General features: G+C 46.5%; 1 protein-coding gene across 1 annotated transcript in view; it reads left to right on the forward strand.

The window, feature by feature from the left end:
* CLIC4 (chloride intracellular channel 4) overlaps window positions 1-12250 on the forward strand; it is a 53027-nt gene extending 40777 nt beyond the window's left edge. The window contains exons 3-6 of the mRNA XM_063139941.1: window positions 1589-1714; window positions 4337-4443; window positions 9291-9472; window positions 10169-12250. Of these exons, the coding sequence (XP_062996011.1) occupies window positions 1589-1714; window positions 4337-4443; window positions 9291-9472; window positions 10169-10333 (580 nt within the window). The 3' untranslated portion in view covers window positions 10334-12250. The remainder of the gene's footprint in view (window positions 1-1588; window positions 1715-4336; window positions 4444-9290; window positions 9473-10168) is intronic.
* Window positions 12251-19600: the final 7350 nt, after the last annotated feature.

A 19600-nucleotide genomic window follows, 5' to 3' on the forward strand; every position in this document is an offset into this window, starting at 1 on the left:
TCCACTACATCCATTGGAACAATGCCTTGCTCCCTCCCTGAGCTTCCTTATAATCTTTCCTTTTGAACCTCCCTCCCTCAACTGTTCCACCCCAGGGTCTGTTAAATTTCACTACCGCTGCACAATCCCTGTCAAATAGTCGGTGGCTTGATGTGATGTCCTTAAGCAATTGCAGCAGCCGTTACTGTGAGCTTCTGAGGCCCATTTTGCCCCCAAAGGAAGGAGGCTTCATGGCAAATGAGTGTCTGCTTTGGGGATTCTGGGTTGCTTCCCCCCTGCAGGTCCAACGGCCACTGCGCTGTCCTGAAACACGATACTAAACAAATCCATACTTGCCCTGGCTGGTGAAATTGTTCTGAGCCAGGAAGTGCTGCTTATATATTAAAAGGAAACAAACCGCTGGAGCAGGGTTGTTGTTGTTTTATAATGAGGAAGATGAGGATGATTTATTAGAAAGGCATTTTAGGAGTAATTCTGTTTCCAAATTTAACATGATAACCTGCTTTTGTAGCTGATTCTGAATCTGGTTTAGTTTAACAGTGAAATCCTCATGGCTGTGTTTATCTCCGTGTTGGACTTCTTGTGTGTCTTGTACTTCCTGCCAAACAAGGATGTACATTATGGAGCTTCAGACATTTCAGCACTGCATACGCTGTCAGCAAAATGCAGTCTTCACAGCACTGCCTAGATTTAGGCGTCAGTGTTAACTTGGGCTTAGCTTGGGAAGAGACTCTGTATCCAATCATCCAAAGCTGTGTCTCAGCCATGAAACCGATGAGATGCACACATACATCACTTAATGTTATGTATCTTAAGAAACGGCTCGTGAGATGTGTATTGAGATACGCGTAGGAAGTGGTGTAAAGAGATCTTATATGCCCATGGCTGGAGCATTCCACACGCACAGATAAACAGAGCTGGGCATATCAAAGCCATTTGAAGATCTGTTAATTCAAGTCCCTAAAAGCAGCCCTGTGCAACATTTCTCTGGCTCAGTTTGCCTTGAGAAGAGAAGACTGAGGGGAGACATGGTAGCACTCTTCAAGTACTTGAAAAGTTGTCACACAGAGGAGGGCCAGGGGCTCTTCTCGATCCTCCCAGAGTGCAGGACACGGAATAATGGGCTCAAGTTACAGGAAGCCAGCTTCCGGCTGGATATCAGGAAAAACCTCCTGGCTGTTAGAGCAGTGTAACGATGGAACCAATGACCTAGGGAGGTTGTGGGCTCTCTCACACTAGAGGCATTCAAGAGGCACACTAGAGGCACACTAGACAGCCATCTGTCAGGTGTGCTTCGAAGTGGATTCCTGCATTGAGCAGGGGGTTGGACTTGATGGCCTTATAGGCTCCTTCCAACTCTACTATTCTATGATTCTATGATCAACCCTGTAAGTTCCCTGTGGAGCACCTTCCTACCTCGGATGCTCTTCTCTGCCTTTAACCTACACCTGTTTGCCTCAGGCTAGGTTTTATCCTTTACTTAGGCATGGTCACCTTATGTTGATAGCATGAGCCATCATAACCCTACTAGAATTGCTCAACATATCGAATGTTTTTTAATGTAGACAATATTGTATTTACGCCCCAGGAAGCCTGCAGATCTTCAGAACTTGGCTCCAGGGACTCACCCACCCTTCATAACCTTTAATAATGAAGTGAAAACAGATGTGAACAAGATTGAAGAGTTCCTTGAAGAAATCCTCTGCCCACCCAAGTAAGTGTCACCAGGGGGGCGGGGCGGGAGGGAGTGTGCTATTGGCAGTTGTTGCTGATTCTCAGGATTGCTTGCTTAGTTCTCTCTCAACAAGTGCTTACACAAGGTGTTTTGTTACAAACTACTTTATCAGGGCTAAAATGTGACAGTAGAAGTGGCAGCTGTACCTAGGCCATGGCTAGACCAGGCCTATATCCCAGGATTGTCCAGGGATCATCCCTGTGCATCCAAATGACACACGGGATCCCGGGAGCAGGCAGGGACGACCCCTCCATTTGCCTGGGATAATCCTTAGGTCTAGCTAAGGCCCTAGTGTGACTAGGGAAATAAGCTGCTCTGTTAAAGGTGTTCCTGTAGTATGTATGTGCAATAGATGCAAGAGAGAGATGGGATTGCCAGCTTCTAATCCATGTTGCCATCTGGCTATTAAAAGCATGGAAGCCCAAATAATTTTGGGCAAGTGTGACTTTTGAAATGGCACTTGGTGAACATGCCCTGTCTCCTTTATTGTTAAAAGAACAAGAGCACTCCTCAGGTAAGGCGTTCCTTTCTATTATGTTTGATTTCCCTTGTACTGTCTACCCAGAAAGGGCATTTTAATCGTTGTCTTATAGATGTACATATTAATGTTCCAGCTTCATAACATTAACTGGGAGAACAATGTTGGATCAAAAACAACAACAACCCCCTAATAAACTGTGTATTGCCAAGCATACAAAAAATGAATGTTCACCCCAGGGAATTCTAAAATCAAAACTGGTCACAGAGGGAAATATTTTCATGGAGACAAGCAGGGTGTTTGGCGTGACAGTGGGCTTGTCTTCCGCCAACCCGGCCCTGCAGCCATGCCAGTGGGCTGCTCTGTTGGGGATACCTCCTTGGCTCACCCTCTCCCCATCTATTCCAGTTCTTCCCATTATGCTTCTCATGCTTGGCATTGCCCCCCCCCCACTAGTGTGAGTGGGGAGGGGATCAGGATGTTAACCCTTGAGGAAGTGTTTCTCTGATCTGTAAATCATTAAATGTGCCAGACTGGCCAAGCAGATCTCTCAGCCGAAAAGAACCTTTGTATGTCTTCCTTCGCAGTCAGAGGGGAGGCCAAAGGGGCTTGCTGATTGCCAGATATTTGCTACTTAAAACTGTACACAAAGTCAGTTCTACCGATGCTGCTGTACTTGGGCTAAAGCCGAGTCCCATTTCTGAGTTCGAAGACTTACTTTCCAGGGGAATTTTCCATAGCATTTTCCAAGCTACTTAGGAGTATATATGTGTGTGTGTGTGTGTGTGTGTGTGTGTGTGTGTGTGTGGGCACGTGCATTAATTAAAAAGCAGGTGCCCTATAATGTCAAATGTAGCACTTTACATCTGACGTAACAAACATCCCTCTCACTAGAATTGTGGTCTGTTTCCTTTCTCGGCACAGTTCCCCAAACATGCTTGCAACTGGCCTCATTGCTGAGAGGCAAAGACAGAAGCTTGAACCCACAGTTGTCCTGGGCATTAGAGTTGTTGAGCAACTCAAAAGCTCGGTGGGACAGGGTTGATTGTGGCCACAAACCTCAGCTGGCCACTGAGGCCAGCCCAAATTTGTGGCCCTTTCTCTGTATTTTAAGCCAGGTCTTCACAGAGCCCTGGTTTGATTACTCTTTATACATAAGCTGCCATCTTATAATTAACAAATCAACTTTTTAGGCTGTACTGAACCCAAGTTGAGGTCAGCTTGGAATTATTCTTTCCTGTGGGAAGAAATTCTGGAACTTCTATGGTTTAGGTATATCTATATACATTGCAGCATTCTGAAGTATAATTTCCAGTGCTAAACATACTTCCAAAATCTAGCTGACCAAAATCTAGGTGGTACTCTGAACCAAAGTCTAGGTGACTTGATGCTGAAGTAGCTCTGTGTGTGTGTTTGAATAGTATTTATTTAAATGTTGCCCAGAGAGCTGAGCTCCAGACACTGACTTCCCAAATCTGTGGAATTCAGAAGAGGTAAACCAGCGTTTCTAAGCCACAACAGTCCTCACTTAATGTAATCAGTTACCGCTTGCTTTGGCAATGTTTCAGCTGACTGCTGACACTGTGAATGAATGACCCTTCTGAGTTCAGGCAGATGGAACTCTCTCCCATGTGGTTTGGGAAGAGCACTGGTGTGTTACGTTTGCTTCTTCCAGGGGCTCAGCGCTGGGAAAGGTAGTACTTCTGTGGCCGCTCTCTCTTTCCAGTTTGGGGAAGGAATGCCGCCATGCTCCTTCCCCAAGTGGAGAGAGCACTGATGTGGCTATGCATGCCGCCTCTCCTGGGCCTCGCCAGTTGGGAATGGCAGCTTGTAGAGAGTGGTGACATGCTTTCTGGCACTGGAAAATGTTGCCACAGGAGGGATGCCACAGAAAGCTCACGGGCACCAGGCAATTTAATTAGCAGCTAGAGTTACGGTAGAATTGGAGGAAAAACGAATGCCTTCCGTGAAAATGGAATTAAGTAGCTACAAAGGATGGTGAAAGGGGATACCACCAATAATAAAGTGTTAATACTTCATGGAATAATATACACTCATGTTGTAAGGTGCAGTACTGTGCTGTAGTCTAAGTCGTGCTGTATATTCAATATATTCCTCTTCAGGTATTCAAAGCTTTCACCAAAGCACCCAGAATCAAACACTGCTGGAATGGACATCTTTGCTAAATTTTCTGCGTTTATCAAGAATTCCAGGCCCGAAGCAAACGAAGGTAGGGAATCCATTCCTGGCTTTTGTGTGTTGCGTGGCGTTCGGATCTGTTTGCCACCCGTCTCTCTCTAGTCCTGTTGGTGCAGGGTTGCAATTTCTCATCTTAAGCAGGTAGCGATTGTTCCCAGGCCAAGTCTTTCCCCAAGGGCAGTTTCATGTTATGCATGAAGGTGTAGTGGAACCGACTTTAGAGCTGCTGCTTCAGGAAAGGAGAATTGGGGAGCGGGGGTGGGATGAACTGGTTCCCTGCACCTTCTCTGCTCCATTTCACCCAAGCTGCTTTCTCCCCGGCTTTAGGCATTCAAGTGCACGTTTGCAACCCTGCGAGGGGAAAGTGGATGGGAGCAGAGAATAGGGAGCAGAAACAGGGTTTTGCTTACCCCCTGGCACTTCACTCCGAATGGTTCCCTCCTAAACCAGTATTACGTATTTTTTAAGAGGTGGTGGAAGCCCTTAGCGTTTTGTAATATGTATTTGTGTAGAACATTTAGCAAAGGCCTTAAAGGATATATGCTTCTAGATCTTGCGCATTCCTCCATTATTATTTATTATTATTATTTATTTATATAGCACCATCAATGTACATGGTGCTGTACAGAGTAAAACAGTAAATAGCAAGACCCTGCCGCATAGGCTTACAATCTAATAAAATCATAGTAAAACAATAAGGAGGGGAAGAGAATGCAAACAGGTACAGGGTAGGGTAAGCAGGCACTGGGTAGGGAAAAACTAACAGTAGAAAGTAACAGTAGAAGTCTGCACAACATCAAGTTTTAAAAGCTTTAGGAAAAAGAAAAGTTTTTAGTTGAGCTTTAAAAGCTGTGGTTGAACTTGTAGTTCTCAAATGTTCTGGAAGAGCGTTCCAGGCGTAAGGGGCAGCAGACGAAAATGGACGAAGCCGAGCAAGGGAAGTAGAGGCCCTTGGGCAGGCGAGAAACATGGCATCAGAGGAGCGAAGAGCACGAGCGGGGCAATAGTGTGAGATGAGAGAGGAGAGATAGGAAGGAGCTAGACCGTGAAAAGCTTTGAAGGTTAACAGGAGAAGTTTATATTGGATTCTGAAGTGAATTGGAAGCCAATGAAGAGATTTCAGAAGCGGAGTAACATGGTCAGAGCGGCGAGCCAAGAAGATGATCTTTGCGGCAGAGTGGTGAACAGAAACCAACGGACTGATGTGAGAAGAAGGAAGGCCAGAGAGAAGAAGGTTGCAGTAGTCCAACCGTGAAATAACCAGTGCATGAACAAGCGTCTTGGCAGAAGAGACAGACAAAAATGATCGAATCCTGGCAATATTATACAGGAAAAATCGACAAGATTTAGCTACTGCCTCAATATGAGGAATAAAGGAGAGCGAGGAGTCGAAGATAAAGCCAAGGCTACGAGCTTCCTTGACCGGAGTAAGCGTAACATCATTGACAGTAAGAGCTGGGAGCTGAGGTGGGCAGTGCCATTGTACAAGAGCAATGTGATCAGTATTTGGAGGGCTGCCCATGCAAGACCACGCTCAGCAGTCACGTCACTTGAGATGTGGTCATCTCTAGAACAAGGCCAGAACCCTTCTAGCTTATGTTTGGGGGCAGATGGGATATGGCTCTTGCTGCATACCCTCCCTGTAATCCTTGAGTTCTGCGCATTTTTTGTACACTGCCCTTTGCCTAGATGGGACCCCGCTTTGTGCAGTCATGAACAGCCATTTGCTTGCCAATTTAAATGCCCGTTTTATCTCCATCTCTTTTCGAGTGGGCAAATATGCTTCCTTCATCTTTACTCTTAAGGATAGGCCTTTCTTATAGCTAGCTTTGGCTTCAGTCCGTACCTAGAAAACCTTTGAGTAAAGCCCCAGCTGTTTCCTCTACATCCTCCGATTTTTAATTCAGGGCTTTCATGTACAAAAGATGTGCAGGCTATGTGCGTGAACACATGAGGGTTTTTTTTTTGGGGTGGGGGGGGAGATTTCTGCAGACAACAATGGCCCATTAAAGCCAAACAAATCATCAAATTGCCAGAGCTGCTAAGAAGGATGGGAGCCATTATGTTTGCTCAAACACCCTGCCTACGCTTAACAGCCCTTATGCTGCTGCATTCTGCGAGCAGTGGTGTATCAGGACAGACATTTATGACATTTGTATTCAGCAGCATATGTTCATCGAGGCGGCTTTTAATGTTTTCATAAAACTGGAGTTGTTGCTTCTCAGCCTTGTGTTTGAATTTGCAGCATAAGGGCCTGATGTTAGTGCTTGACAGTTGTAAATTGGGTTCGTGCTGGCTCTTCTCACTGGGATTGCTGCCCTAGGATTACTTGGTTATGATCCTGTGTGGGAAAGAACACCATATTCCACTGGAGCTTTTCAGTTGTTCAGCATGGAACAGATTCAAAGTAAACGTCAGTTTCATAGAATCCTATGGCACATAAGCAAGGTTCATGCTCATGGAGGCTTGTGCAGATTGGAATCCACACAAAGCACGTGCTAAAGGGAAGAGCGGAAATCTTTTACAGCTCTTCTACTCATCTGAAAAAGGTGGTGTAATTTTATACATCATCTTGAACATGTACAAATCCAGTGAAAGATTTCTTCATATAATTAAGCAGTGCCTGCTGGCACTTAAGTACAAGCAGTTTAAAAAGGCACACGCTTTTTGTGGACTAGAGCCCCCCGCCCTTCATTAGATGCATGGAATCTCTTACCGTCATCCCATAATTTTTTTTCTTGCATTGAGAACACTGCGCTGCCCTTGGTAGCCTCAAAATGACACTTAACTGGATGCACAGACCTGTAGACCTTAGATTATGTTTCATGCTGGTGAATAAGAAATCTGTGGTTGCTAGGTGATCTTTTCCCAGGGGGATTTCATATTGTGGTTCAGTGTACGAAAACAATATTAATAACTATATCCTTTCCTAGTGGCTTTTGTTCTGGGTCACGGCTTCTATTCACCTTCTCTCCGCATCTTCCCATACATCTGTAGCCTCTAAAATACTATGCTTAGGGGGTGGATTGGCCATGTACGTTATCAGTCAAGTTCCCTGGCAGGCTGACCTACTAAGGAAGATTGTCCAGGGTTCAACTTAGCCTCCAATATAAAATATAGCCACAGTTATTTGCTTGGCCTGCAGAAGCGACAAAGCCCTCATGATTTTAAAACTAAAGCAAAACATGATTTAGTAGTTGTCAACTGGGTTTCTTATGCCACCGTCAAGGTTAGAGGTTGACACTTGGAATGTCCCAGAGGAGTGTTGCTTATCCTCTTACGGCAGGGTTACGTAAATGTCTCCAAACCCTACATTCTTTGTATAGTGTGACATGGGAAGAGCAAACCTCTCTCTCCTGTGTGTTCCCGCAAGGTGAATTTTGTTGATCAAGAGTGCCCTCTGCTGTTACTAACTCTACCTTCCTTCAGGAACTATCATGGTACAGCCATGGAGCTTGAGCTGAGAATTCAGCGTTTCAGAGCTTGAAATTCTTCTAGATTGCACCTAAAATGAACAGGTTCTAAATGTTTTGCTTAGTAATTTGTAGCCTGCCCTTTCCCAATCAAACATGATCTAAGGAAAAATAGGGAAGTTGGAGGTAAGATGAAGGAGGCAGAATAATCCATGGAATACACTTCTTCACAGGGTAGCAGCTTGAATTATTAGTACTGACATAAATAAGTCAAACTTCTATTAAGTTAAAATACCCTGTCTTATAGGTTTAAGGTACCTTGCAATAATCTTATCAATAAAAATAAAAGCAATGAGAATGGTAAAGCACATATTAAGAAATATGGAAGGGGAAAAAAGGGCACCCCGGCTGTGGAATGAGCTCCCTAAGGAGGTTCGCTTGGCACCTACATTATATGCTTTTAGACGCCAGGAGAAGACCTTTTTATTCTCCTAGCATTTTAACAGTTTATAAATAAATTTTAACTTGGTGTTTTAAATTTGTAATTTTGCATTGCTGCTGTTTTTATCTGGTTGAGCTTTTATATGGTATTTTATAGTATGGTTTTACACTGTTGTTTTATACTTTGAATGTTTTTAATTTTTGTGAACCGCCCAGAGAGCTCCGGCTATTGGGCGGTATAGAAATGTAATTAATAAATAATAAATAAATAAGACAAAATTGTGTCCAGGATGCATGTTTCTGTATTCCTATACTAAGGCTCAAACTGTTACGGGTGCTGGGCATAAAATAAACATTATATGAGAATATTTTAAAGACTTCCCTTCTATAGGTTAAAAAAAAGAAGTATGCACAAAATGCACAATGAGACAAAGAAACAAAGCCTGCTTGTAAGAATGAAACTTTATAAAGAATCTGTTTAGATGTAAATTAGCATGATGGTAGTCAGATTTGCACCATTGTTCAGGAAAGATGTGAAAATGTTTGAGGGGGAAATTTGATTTCAAACAATCCTTTATCTTGTGGATTTAAATCAGTCACCTTGCAGAAAGTAGATCTCCAAAAGTTTGGGACTTCTGCTCCCAGAAGCCCCTGCCAGCCTGACCAATGGTAATCTTTTAGATGGCTGCTTTTGTAAATTCCTATGGTTTTAATGCATTTATTATTTTTATTGTGTTTTCTTTTCTTTTGCTTATTTCTTCGTAAATTGCTTCTGGTTGAGTATGGTAATACATAAATACAATGGGCTAACTACTTCAGGCAGGCCGTTTCATAACCCTTGGGCTAGCACTGAGAAAGCCTGCTCCTTGTTGAAGATGGCTTGGCCGGTGGGTTGCATCTCCACTGGTGATGGGAGAGGTGGTCTTTTGGACATGTCGGCCTCAGGCTGTGATCGATTCATTCTGTGCCGTTGGCTTTCCTTCCTCCGTTTCTGCTGTCTAACGCAGCTGCCTCTTCCCTTCAGCCTTGGAAAGGAGCCTTCTGAAAACCCTGCAGAAGCTGGATGAGTACCTGAATACCCCTCTCCCAGATGAGATCGATGAGAACAGTATGGAGGATGTCACGGCTTCCACCCGCAAGTTTCTGGATGGGGACGAGATGACGCTAGCAGACTGCAACTTGCTGCCCAAGCTGCACATTGTCAAGGTATGTGGAACTTGGCTTGAGGACCCATTCGCACGTGTGCATGCATGTGCCCAGGCGTGGACGTTTGGTGTATAATGTCTCCTAGCTGCGTGTGTGTGCACTTTCTTCCGTGTAAAACAGCTTAAATTGTGTGTTACACAAATTCTGTTGGGTGGCTTCACCTATACAAGTCGCTGCGTGACCCTGCGCTCATCCACTGTCATCCCACAGGGAAGGGCCGAGGCTCAGTGCTAGGGCACCCGCCTTGCGTCATGCCAAAGACCCCAGGTGCAATGCCTGGCAACTCCAGTTGAAAGGATCCCAGGGAGCAGGGGATGGGGCAGAAGCCCTGGACTATAACCCCCAATAGGGGCGACCAGTGTGGTGAGTTCAAATCCCCACTGGGCCTTCAACTTTAGCTGGTGACATTTGGCCACTCAACTCATCTTGGAGGAGGGTTGCAACAATAACATGGGCAGGTCAAGAACAATGTATGACACCCTGAGTTCCATAACAGAAAGCCAGGATAAAATGTCATTAATAAGACATTTCAGTGGTGCGTGTGCAGGAGGTCTTCCCAGTGGAAGAGCTCCTGCACCATGCTTCGCCTGCGTGGGCTTCTATTTGGACTTCCTGTCTCGAAATAAATGTGCTGGGGCTGATTCTGTCTGCTCTGAACACCGTGTAAAAGCAGCCTTCCCCTTCCTTTGCTTCCAGGTGGTGGCTAAAAAATATCGAAACTTCGACATTCCCAAAACGATGACTGGGATTTGGAGATACCTGACGAATGCGTACAGCCGCGATGAATTTACCAACACTTGTGCTGGAGACAAAGAGATTGAAATAGCTTACAGCGATGTAGCCAAGAGACTCACTAAATAAGCAACACTTCATACACACTCATAACAAAGCTTCTTTTAACAGACTGCTCCCCCTTTTTTTGTCTTTTTAAGATAGCAATTTTCTTTGCATGTACTTGCAGTTATTCAGTGTTACGTCAGGTAGACCGGAGACAGTAATTTGTTTTTAAAAATGCAAACCGATGTTATGCCGCTTACTTTTTTTTGCCTCCTGTAATGAGGCGAATGCAGTGGTTAATTTTGCAGTGAAGCGATTTTGCTGAGTGGGCCCCTGTGCACTACCATGGTCAGCAGGTGTTGATCCCATATTAATTTGAGGGCCAGTTTACATAGTCAGATGAACTAGGCGGTAAAACTTTTCCTGGACTGAACCACTTTCGGTGGCAGGGAGTGCATTTAAAAACTCTCAAACTCTCTCTCTCTCTCTCTCTCTCTCTTTCTCTTTCTGTGTCTTGTTGGGGAGATTGGTTCATCCTTACCCTTTTCTGCCATAATATTTTTATGTGCAGGGAGTTCTTTTTTCATTGGGGGATATATACACAGCCTCCCAACCCCCTTTGCCAGAGGTGGTTCAGTCTCCTCTTGATACTGCTGTAAACTGGCTCTCAGATCTGGGATTCTCAAATCTGTGTAAGAAGCACTTCTTGATGGTGGTTCAAGGATTCTTTCTCTATTTGGGGAATGTTGGGGCAATTTTGTGGACCAGAGCTCTTTGAAACACTGTCCCTGCTGGTCTCTCTGAACAGTGTACAAGGCTCTTACTGCCTCGCCAAAAAGAAGTACTTGTGAAATACTTGGGCAAATGTCTTGCAAAGTTTGAACAAACTCAAATACCAGGGACTGTTGCCCACCATGCTGTGTTCTGGGAGGGAGACAGGTGACGTGTAATCTTCATTGCGTATTCTTGCACAAGTCTGATATCTTGCTGTGGGTCCTCCGGACAATTGGATCAGAGCCCCAAAATCTTCCTTGGACACAAAGTGTCACTATAATTGCAGGAAGTCTTTCCCTAATGATGAGAAACAATAACCGAAGGGCAAGTGGCTTTTTTTAAGGCTCCAAGAGGCTTGTCAATATGTAGGATTTATTTCTTATTCAAAAATCTGAGCTATCAAACAGCCTAGAGAAGCCTGAAGTTTCTACTCAAGAAGTAGCGACTCTTAACGTTGCTGGCTAGAAACGCAGTGGCCGGGTGTTGGGTAGGCTTCCTTTTCGCTTTGCGAAAGTCAGAATCCTGCTCTTTTTTAAAATTTTAACGATGTGCAAGTGGCCTTCCAAAACCAACGTCTTTGCCTTAACAGACCATGTGCATAATTCCATCACATTGATTCTCTCCCCAGGAGCAAGCCAAGGGTGAAGTTTCCAACCCGTCTTTCATTAGTTTCCTTGTCTGACGGTTGCATCTGCACCTGATCTATCATTTTACCTGCCATAATCATGATATGTTCGAGGCCGTTTTGTCTTTTTATATATATATATAACAATATCAAGGAATAGCACTGCAGTTTAAAAAAGCAAAAATGGCTTTGCGAAACTGGATTTTCTTTGATAAAAAGAAAGGCTAGGGCTTAGGGTATAGAGCAACTTTTGCATTCATTTTAAATGCCATCAAAGACTCCTCCAAAGAACATTAGTCTCACCAGCATACTTTTTGTAACTATTACAAGAACGTGTACATGAGTTGTTGTTTTTTACAAAGTGTAAGAACACTTCCTAACTGTCTTATCTGTCCGGTAGTCAGGGAATGCTATTCCTTTTTAGCTTCGTACAGTCCAGTCGTGTGCATACTTCCTCAGAAGCAAGTCCCACTGGGCTCGCTTACTCGTGAGTTGGCATGCATGGGCAGCACAGAAGGGGATTGTGAAACCATTTTGTACCATAGCCTTTTGGTAAGAGACCTGGGGCAGATCCACACAGAGGCTTCGGGACGCCCTTAAGCCGCTTTCGGGCGCCCTGAAATCGATGATATACACCCTACCTTAACCGTTCCAAGAAGAGGAGGAGGAGGAGGAGGCCCCGCATCGCCCCTTGCGGGGACGGGATGAAGAGTTGCCGCGCCCGGTGGCTTCGCTGGGGAATCAGCTGCCGCCCACCTACCCGCCGGCCTCCTTTTGCCGGCGAAAGAGCCACCCGGGTCAGAGAGCTCGGTGGAAGAAGCCGGCGGTGGCTTCTTCCGCCGAGCTCTCTGACCCGGGTGGGCCCGGGTGGCTCTTTCGCCGGCAAAAGGAGGCCGGCAGGTAGGTGGGCAGCAGCTGATTCCCTGGCGAAGCCGCCGGGCACAGCAACTCTTCATCCCGTCCCCGCGAGGGGCGATGCGGGGCCGCCTCCTCCTCCTCCTCCTCTTCTTGGAACTGTTAAGATAAGGTGTACATCATCGATTTCGGGGCGCCCTAAAGCGCCTTCAGGGCGTCCCGAAGCCTCTGTGTGGATCTGCCCCTGGTGTTAAAAGACTTGTTTCTTTTAGCCATCATACTCTTACAGCGTGATCTTTCAATCAACTTAATGGAAAGATGATTTCAGTAATGGCTTTGTTTCCTTATACCGGGCTTTGTGGTGCCTTCTTGCTCCTTCCAAGAGCTAAAATGTCCAGCATTGGCAAAATCCTTTCTCCTGCTTATGGTGTTGTGAAGGGTGGACCCAAAACATCCTGCTGCTTTGACAGGAGTACTAAAAGAGAAAACCTTTTCTAGCATTTTTGTCATTAGGTTCATTTCTCATGTCTGAAACGTGCTTCAGATTCTTGCTGATCCTACCCACGTTGCCTTTGGGTCAATTGGGCCAACTTGTTGTGGTTGTTCAGTAATGAGGTAGCAAAATGGCAGACTTTCATTTGTAATAGCTTGGTGGACTTTAATTGGTCGGTGGTTGTGGATAATTCCTAACGCCCGCACTGGTTTACCTTCCAGTTGCCCTCTTTCCTGGCAAATTGAAAATTCAGTGGCACAGAACTAACCCTTTCAGATTGATCGTGTTCGGATGCAATGATAAGCCGGAATATTAGAGAATCTGGTCTTGTTGTGTCTCGATGTATGCAAGCCACAATTCCAAACCAAGATGTGAAGATAACCAGTGTGAAGGGTTTGTAGGGGAGGAAGCAGAAAGATACGGTGTGAGCCATTACCCCAAACTTTGCCAAATGACTGTCCATACACCTACCTGTTACCTAACTGCTATCTTTCCATGTGGTTACTAAATTCAGTTATCCTAGTATAGGTCCTGGGTTGATTTTGAACCTGTGAACGTTACCACTAATGATTCAGGATATGAATTAGGTTTCTTCGGAACTGAAGTAACCCTCTCCCAATCGTGTCAATCAACAAGGAGGACGCAGCCTACCTAGTATAGTTTAAATCGTACTGTAAATAACACAGGACATCCTTTAACTTGATGCTGATTGTGCCTTTGCACCATTGAGGCAACTTAAGGTTTGAAACATGGCAAGTAGTTAAATCTCATGCTCTTGTTTCTATTAAGCTGGAATGGGGAAGTCTTTTGGAAATATATTTCAGGAAAAAAAGCCTTATATCTTTCTATCAAGAATCATGGCCCTTTCTCTGACCATTCATCTGCTCTGTGGGTGTGGTGGAGGCATTTGTTCCCACACGTTAAGATGTATTGATATGGATGAAAGCGTTCCGTTTTCTCCTGGGTGAATCAAGAGGTGGTTTGGGGGGCTGTGGACTTCCAGTGGGCCCCCATAATTTTTTGCGATCATGGTTTCGAAAGAGTTACCAATAGCTGACCTTTGTTTGAGCTTGTCAGATTAGTAGCATTCATTGGTATATACAGATTGAATTTTCCTTGCTGTTCCAAGGTTGGCGAAGAGGGAAAGTGTTGAGTCCAGAACATGAAAGATCTCCTTTCTTTGCTCGGGTTGTGTACCTCCTGTAGAGTTTAGGAATTGTGCTACCAGTAGAATATATCGTGAAGAATTAATGGCTTGCATGTTGTAGCGTGATGGACTCTTGCGGTCAAAGAAGATTCCAGGGGGGATTCCACACGTCGTACTGAGGGCGCTTCCATGCGACCCCAGTGCGACCCCAAAGCGATCGTGTAGCTTGCCTGGCGAAGAGACGACGAAGAGGCGTCCTTGCCACCGCCACCCACCTCCCTCCTCGCTGGCCGGGTCAGAGAGCCGGGCTCTCCGCCGAGAGCTCTTCCGCCGAGCTCTCCGACCCGGCCGGCGAGGAGGGAGGTGGGTGGCAGCGGCAAGGACACCTCTTCGTCGTCTCTTCACCAGGCAAGCTACACGATCGCTTTGGGGTCGCACTGGGGCCGCATGGAAGCACCCTCAGTACGACGTGTGGAATCCCCCCAGTTCCCATGCCAGTTGTCCACCTAGGTCAGTCTCCCCCAACCTATTGCTCTCCAGATGTCTTGGACTACAACTTCCATAATTCCCAGCCAGCCTGGCCATTGGAAATTGTCTGAGAGTTGCACTCCAACACACCTAGAGGTCACCGAATTGGGGAAAGCTGAGCTAGAGTCTCTTCATTTTAGGATTGAGCATTCCAGGAATATGCCTAAACATAGGGCCGGCTGTATTTTAAGAATGACAGTACATGCGGATGCAGTCCAGCGTATAGTTTCTTGCCTGTATTGTCGTTGGAGACGGCTGTGCCGTAGAGCAAGGAGAAGCTGCTATTGCAGGTTTGGGCACTCTTTTCAGTGGGAGCTAGTAGACCACCCATGAGGCACAAAGCTCCAGGAAGTTCTCTTGCACAAGTCTCCTTGTGCAGCTCTTGACCATTTCAGTGGAGCTTACACAGGAGAACTTCCCTGTGGATTGCCCTCAAGTTGAATGAGATGTTTGGGGAGGGGAGGGGATGGAGAATGCTGTTTGGTTTCTCTTGCGTGAGTCCCTGCTCCATCCCCTCTACACAAAGGTAATTTTGCTTCTCCCATGAAATAGGCTTTTAATCGAAATGTTCCTTGGCAGCAGAGGCAATGCTAAATCAACTTCGTATGCGAAATGCTAATGACTTGTGTTTCTTTCAGCCGCAAATATTGGAAGAGGGCTTGTCCCTCGTGAAACCACAATTGTTTAGATACGTTCAAGTTCCTTCTTACCCTTTTGTGCATATCTGAAAAGAAGATTATTCCAAGGAAAAGTTGCATTAAAATATTAACCTGTTTTGCATTTTAACCTGCTCGGCTGTTGTGAGTGGGCACAAATTCCCAGGGTAGGCAAGGGCGTTAATTCTGGCTTTTGTATAGAGAGAGATACCTGGAGGTCTCTATATGACATATTGTAATATGCTTGTCTTTTCACTTTTCTGGAATATCTTTTACAGATATACCGGCAAACTGCTGGCAGCTATTGTTTTAAAAATAAAATTTATATTTTCACTTAAAGATGATCTTGACTCTTCTGTAAATGAGGAAAAGCTGTGTTGGATTTCTAAGGTTGTATAGTGGGCTTGTAAAACCGCTTGTCTGATCTGCGATGGGTAAGACGCTCCATGAAGAGACCACCCAGGAAAGCCTGAGAAAAGTTAGGTTTTGCCCCATGTTGGGCTGCAGATGGCTAGAATGCATTATAGCACTTGCTAGGCTGCTGTGCAGTCTTTCTTTCTGGGTGGGGGAGATAAGTGCATACTTAGGACCCTCTAGTTCAAGGGTGCAGAACTTCTTTCAGCTTGAGGGTGAAATGTTTTGGGGGCTGCATTCTGGTGGGGAGGGGATTGAAGGTCAAAGGTGCAGAGCTAAAAGTGAAAGCATGGGGCCAAATATCAGTACTTTGTAGCTTTCGGGTGCAATCCTCTCCGGATGCCCATCAGCCTCTGGACTCAGGAGGCTGCGTGGAGGTGACCGTCTCCGAGCCTTTCCCGCTCTGCACTTTTGCTAGATGGGTGTTTTCAGTCATCTAACTAGGTCTCTGTGGTGGGGGAGAGAAGGAGGCTGTGGAGGGCAAGGTATAGCTCTTATTCCTGCTTCATCAGTCTCCTCCCCTCTTCGTCCCCAGAACCGCCCCATTTCCCTCCCCTCCAAGGTCACTTTTGTGATCTCAGAGGGGCAGCTGTTGTGGCTCTCTCTGTGCCGGCTGCATGAGGGAGGGGGCAATGAGCTTGGACTCCTGGCTCTGAGGTCGATGCACTGTCTCCGACCTCTGATCCAGGAATCTGAACTATCCTATCCCCTAGCCTCCGATGCTGTCTAAGAGCCATAGGATTACTTTTCCCCACTCTTAAAATGCCCTAGGAAAGGTGTTTAATGTTCACTGTTTTTAACTTTTGTAAACTGCCCAGAGAGCTTCGGCTATGGGGCGGTATATAAATTTAATAAAATAAATTTTAAACTTTTAGAACTGGGGGGAGGGATTGCGCAAAAGCTGGGAAACCCAGTGATCGATGGTTGGGGGAAGGCGGATGGGGGCGGGGGAAGGGATGTGTCCTTTTGGGGAACCTGGACCTGCTGGGTTGCCCCCACCTCACCCCCACCTGATGTTCTACACCCTTGCCCTAGTTGCAGGGGAGATGCAGGTCTACCTTTTGCTTCCTGTGTTCATAGAGTTGTGAAAAAGGTGCACCTGCCCAATCACTGGAGTTGAGATCCATGCTGACCCCCCCACACACACTCCCCCCAAATTACACCACCCTGCTCCCCATAGAACTTGAAAAGATCGCTGCGGTGCCACCGGAAGACGGCAGTTCAGTTATTTCCCTGCATTTGGGCAGTTGGAGCGATTGAACGGCTCATAATATGGCGATGCAATAAAACTTCCTCCCCTATGAAAGCTAATGGGAAGGAGGCAGAACAATGGATCATGCGGAGGTGCAACAAACAGCCTCCAGCTGATAAATGGTTGGGGTTTCACAAGAGGCTTTTATTTTTCAATTTACTACTTGCAGTACACTAATGTGCGCTGTTGCACAGTTTGCAAATTCAGCGCCATCTCTTCTCATTGGCCTTAAAATGTGGATCGCTGTGCCTATTTTGCAGAACTGAGGCAGAGCGTGAGACTTAACCAAACCAAGGTCACCTATGAGTGAGCTGGGATCTGAACTCGTATCTGAGCTTGTCTGTCCCCTGGGTGGCACAGCTTTCGACACGTTGCTTGCAATCTAACGCTCCTTCCCTCTGACGAGGGGTGAGGTGGAAAAAGCTATTGAAGAGCCAGTATGGACTGCAAAGGTGCGTCGGAAGTCAACAGCACAGTTGGGGTGAACCTGCGAGTGTTGCAAAAGGAATTTTGCACCACCGAAAATAACGTCCAGATCCTGCGGAGGCATCTCTCCTCGGCTTCCATCATCTGTCACCGTTAGCTATGTTGGCTGAGGCTGATGGGAGTTGTGATCCTCAGGATGCTTTGACCCTACGAGTTGGGTGCCCTAGGGATTAAAGGGCATCCTTCGCGTGTCTGCCCCAGGCATGTGTCCAGTGGGGAACGGAGACCTTTGAAGAGTGGGAGGAGCATGTCGAAAAGGGACTACCAAACTCCGCTTCCTTCCTGCGCTTTGTCTCCTGGAATTGGTTTGCTTCAGGGATTTTCCTCCCTTCCTGTCTCTGCTGCAGGAGGGGAGAGTGTGGATTGAGGAGGGGGCAAACATTCTCTCTCTCTCTCTCTCTCTCTCTCTCTCTCTCTCTCTCTCTCTCTCTCTCTCTCTCTCTCTCTCTCTCTCTCTCTCTCTCTCTCTCTCTCTCTCTCTCTCTCTCTGTGTGTGTGTGTGTGTGTGTGTGTGTGTGTGTGTGTGTGTGTGTGTGTGTGTGTGTGTGTGTGTGTGTGTGTGTGTGTGTGTGTGTGTATCTTCAGGGCTCCTCTCCTGTCTTCCTTTGTATTGTTGAATTGGGAAGTGCGGATCTTCACCTGTACCAATGGTAGACCCTTGAACCTGTGATGTCCACCTTGCCCCTTGTGTTTCCTGGGAGTGAAAGAGAACTTGAAGGCAGTGGAGGCTGGTGGCTCTGATGTCAGGGGACGGTGAATCCACTCTGGGTTTCAGTCAGAACTCTAAAGGAGCTATCCCAAGAGGCTTCACACCTTGGATAGCTCCTTTAGAATTCTGACCTGACTGACACCCGGAGTGGATTTGCTGCCCCGCTGACACCGGATCCACCACCAGCCTCGACTGCTCAGAGGTAGAGCACTTGCTTTGCATACAGGGCCGGCCCTACCATTAGGCAGGTTGGAGCAGTTGCCCCAGGCAAATGCTGGGAGGCAGCAGCAAAGTGTCGGGAGGAGAGAACTGTGTGCCTCACAGCCTAGCCTGTTGCTTTCAGGTTCAATGAAGGATGCTGTTCTATCAAGGATGCTGCCCCATCGCCAATGTTGAAGAAAGTTAACAGTCTAGTCAGTACATGAAATGAGAGAGGCCGCCATTTTGTTCTTTGCCTCAGGCCGCAAAATGAGCCTTGGGCCAGCCCTGATGCCCGGCATTTCCAGGTAGGGCTGGGGAAGACCCCCCTGCCCTGTCCGAAACCATGCACAGCTGTTGCCCTGCTGTATGGACAGTCCTGAGCTCGGTGGACCAATGGTCTGGCTGAGTCGAAAGCAGCTTCCTGTGTTACTCCCTTGAGGCGGAAAGACAAGCGTCTGCTCTTTGAAGGTGGCTCATGGGAAATCCAGATCCTCCCAGCAGAAATGGCCAGCTCTTGATGCCCCTGGTGTTACCCCTTTATCCTGTAGGTGTCTCCCTTTAGCTACTTTGCTGGATGGCTTGCGCCATCGTTGGAGGATGGATGTACTGCTTCCAAACCGCTCTGTGGTGGAGCACGTACTTTGCACGCAGTGGGTCCCAGGTTCGATCCTTGGCTACCCCAGAGAAGGCTGGATAAAGAGGCTGCATAAAGAAAGCCCTGAAAGCAAGTCAGAGGAAGACCGTAAAGGGCTAGATGGACCTTTGTTCTAATGGGAGGTTTAAATCTGACCGGTGGGGCACCTTTCCGCTCAAGTTTAAAAATGCAGTGGTGAGGCTGGTGACTCTGATGTCAGTGGGGCAGTGGTTCCGCACTGGGTTTCAGTCAGAACTCTTAAAGGAGCTACCCAAGATAAGTACCTAAAGACATTATAATCATTTTCTATCCGTCTCTCTTGGATGTTCAACACAACAAGAAAGAGATTAGACCTATGCAGCCTTTGGCTAATGACCCTCAAACAATGAGTTGCAGAATAGGCTCTGCTCCAGTAAACTCTAATCTAGGGTTTTGGAAGCCTGGGTGTGAAGGAGGTTTGATCACAGGTTGAGCTGAAGGCTCTCCCTGAATTGGGGTGCAACATTGTTGTTTATTCGTTCAGTCGCTTCCGACTCTTCGTGACTTCATGGACCAGCCCACGCCAGAGCTTTCTGTC

This window comes from Elgaria multicarinata, chromosome 13, assembly GCF_023053635.1.
Source record: "Elgaria multicarinata webbii isolate HBS135686 ecotype San Diego chromosome 13, rElgMul1.1.pri, whole genome shotgun sequence".
Taxonomy (NCBI): Eukaryota; Metazoa; Chordata; class Lepidosauria; order Squamata; family Anguidae; genus Elgaria; species Elgaria multicarinata.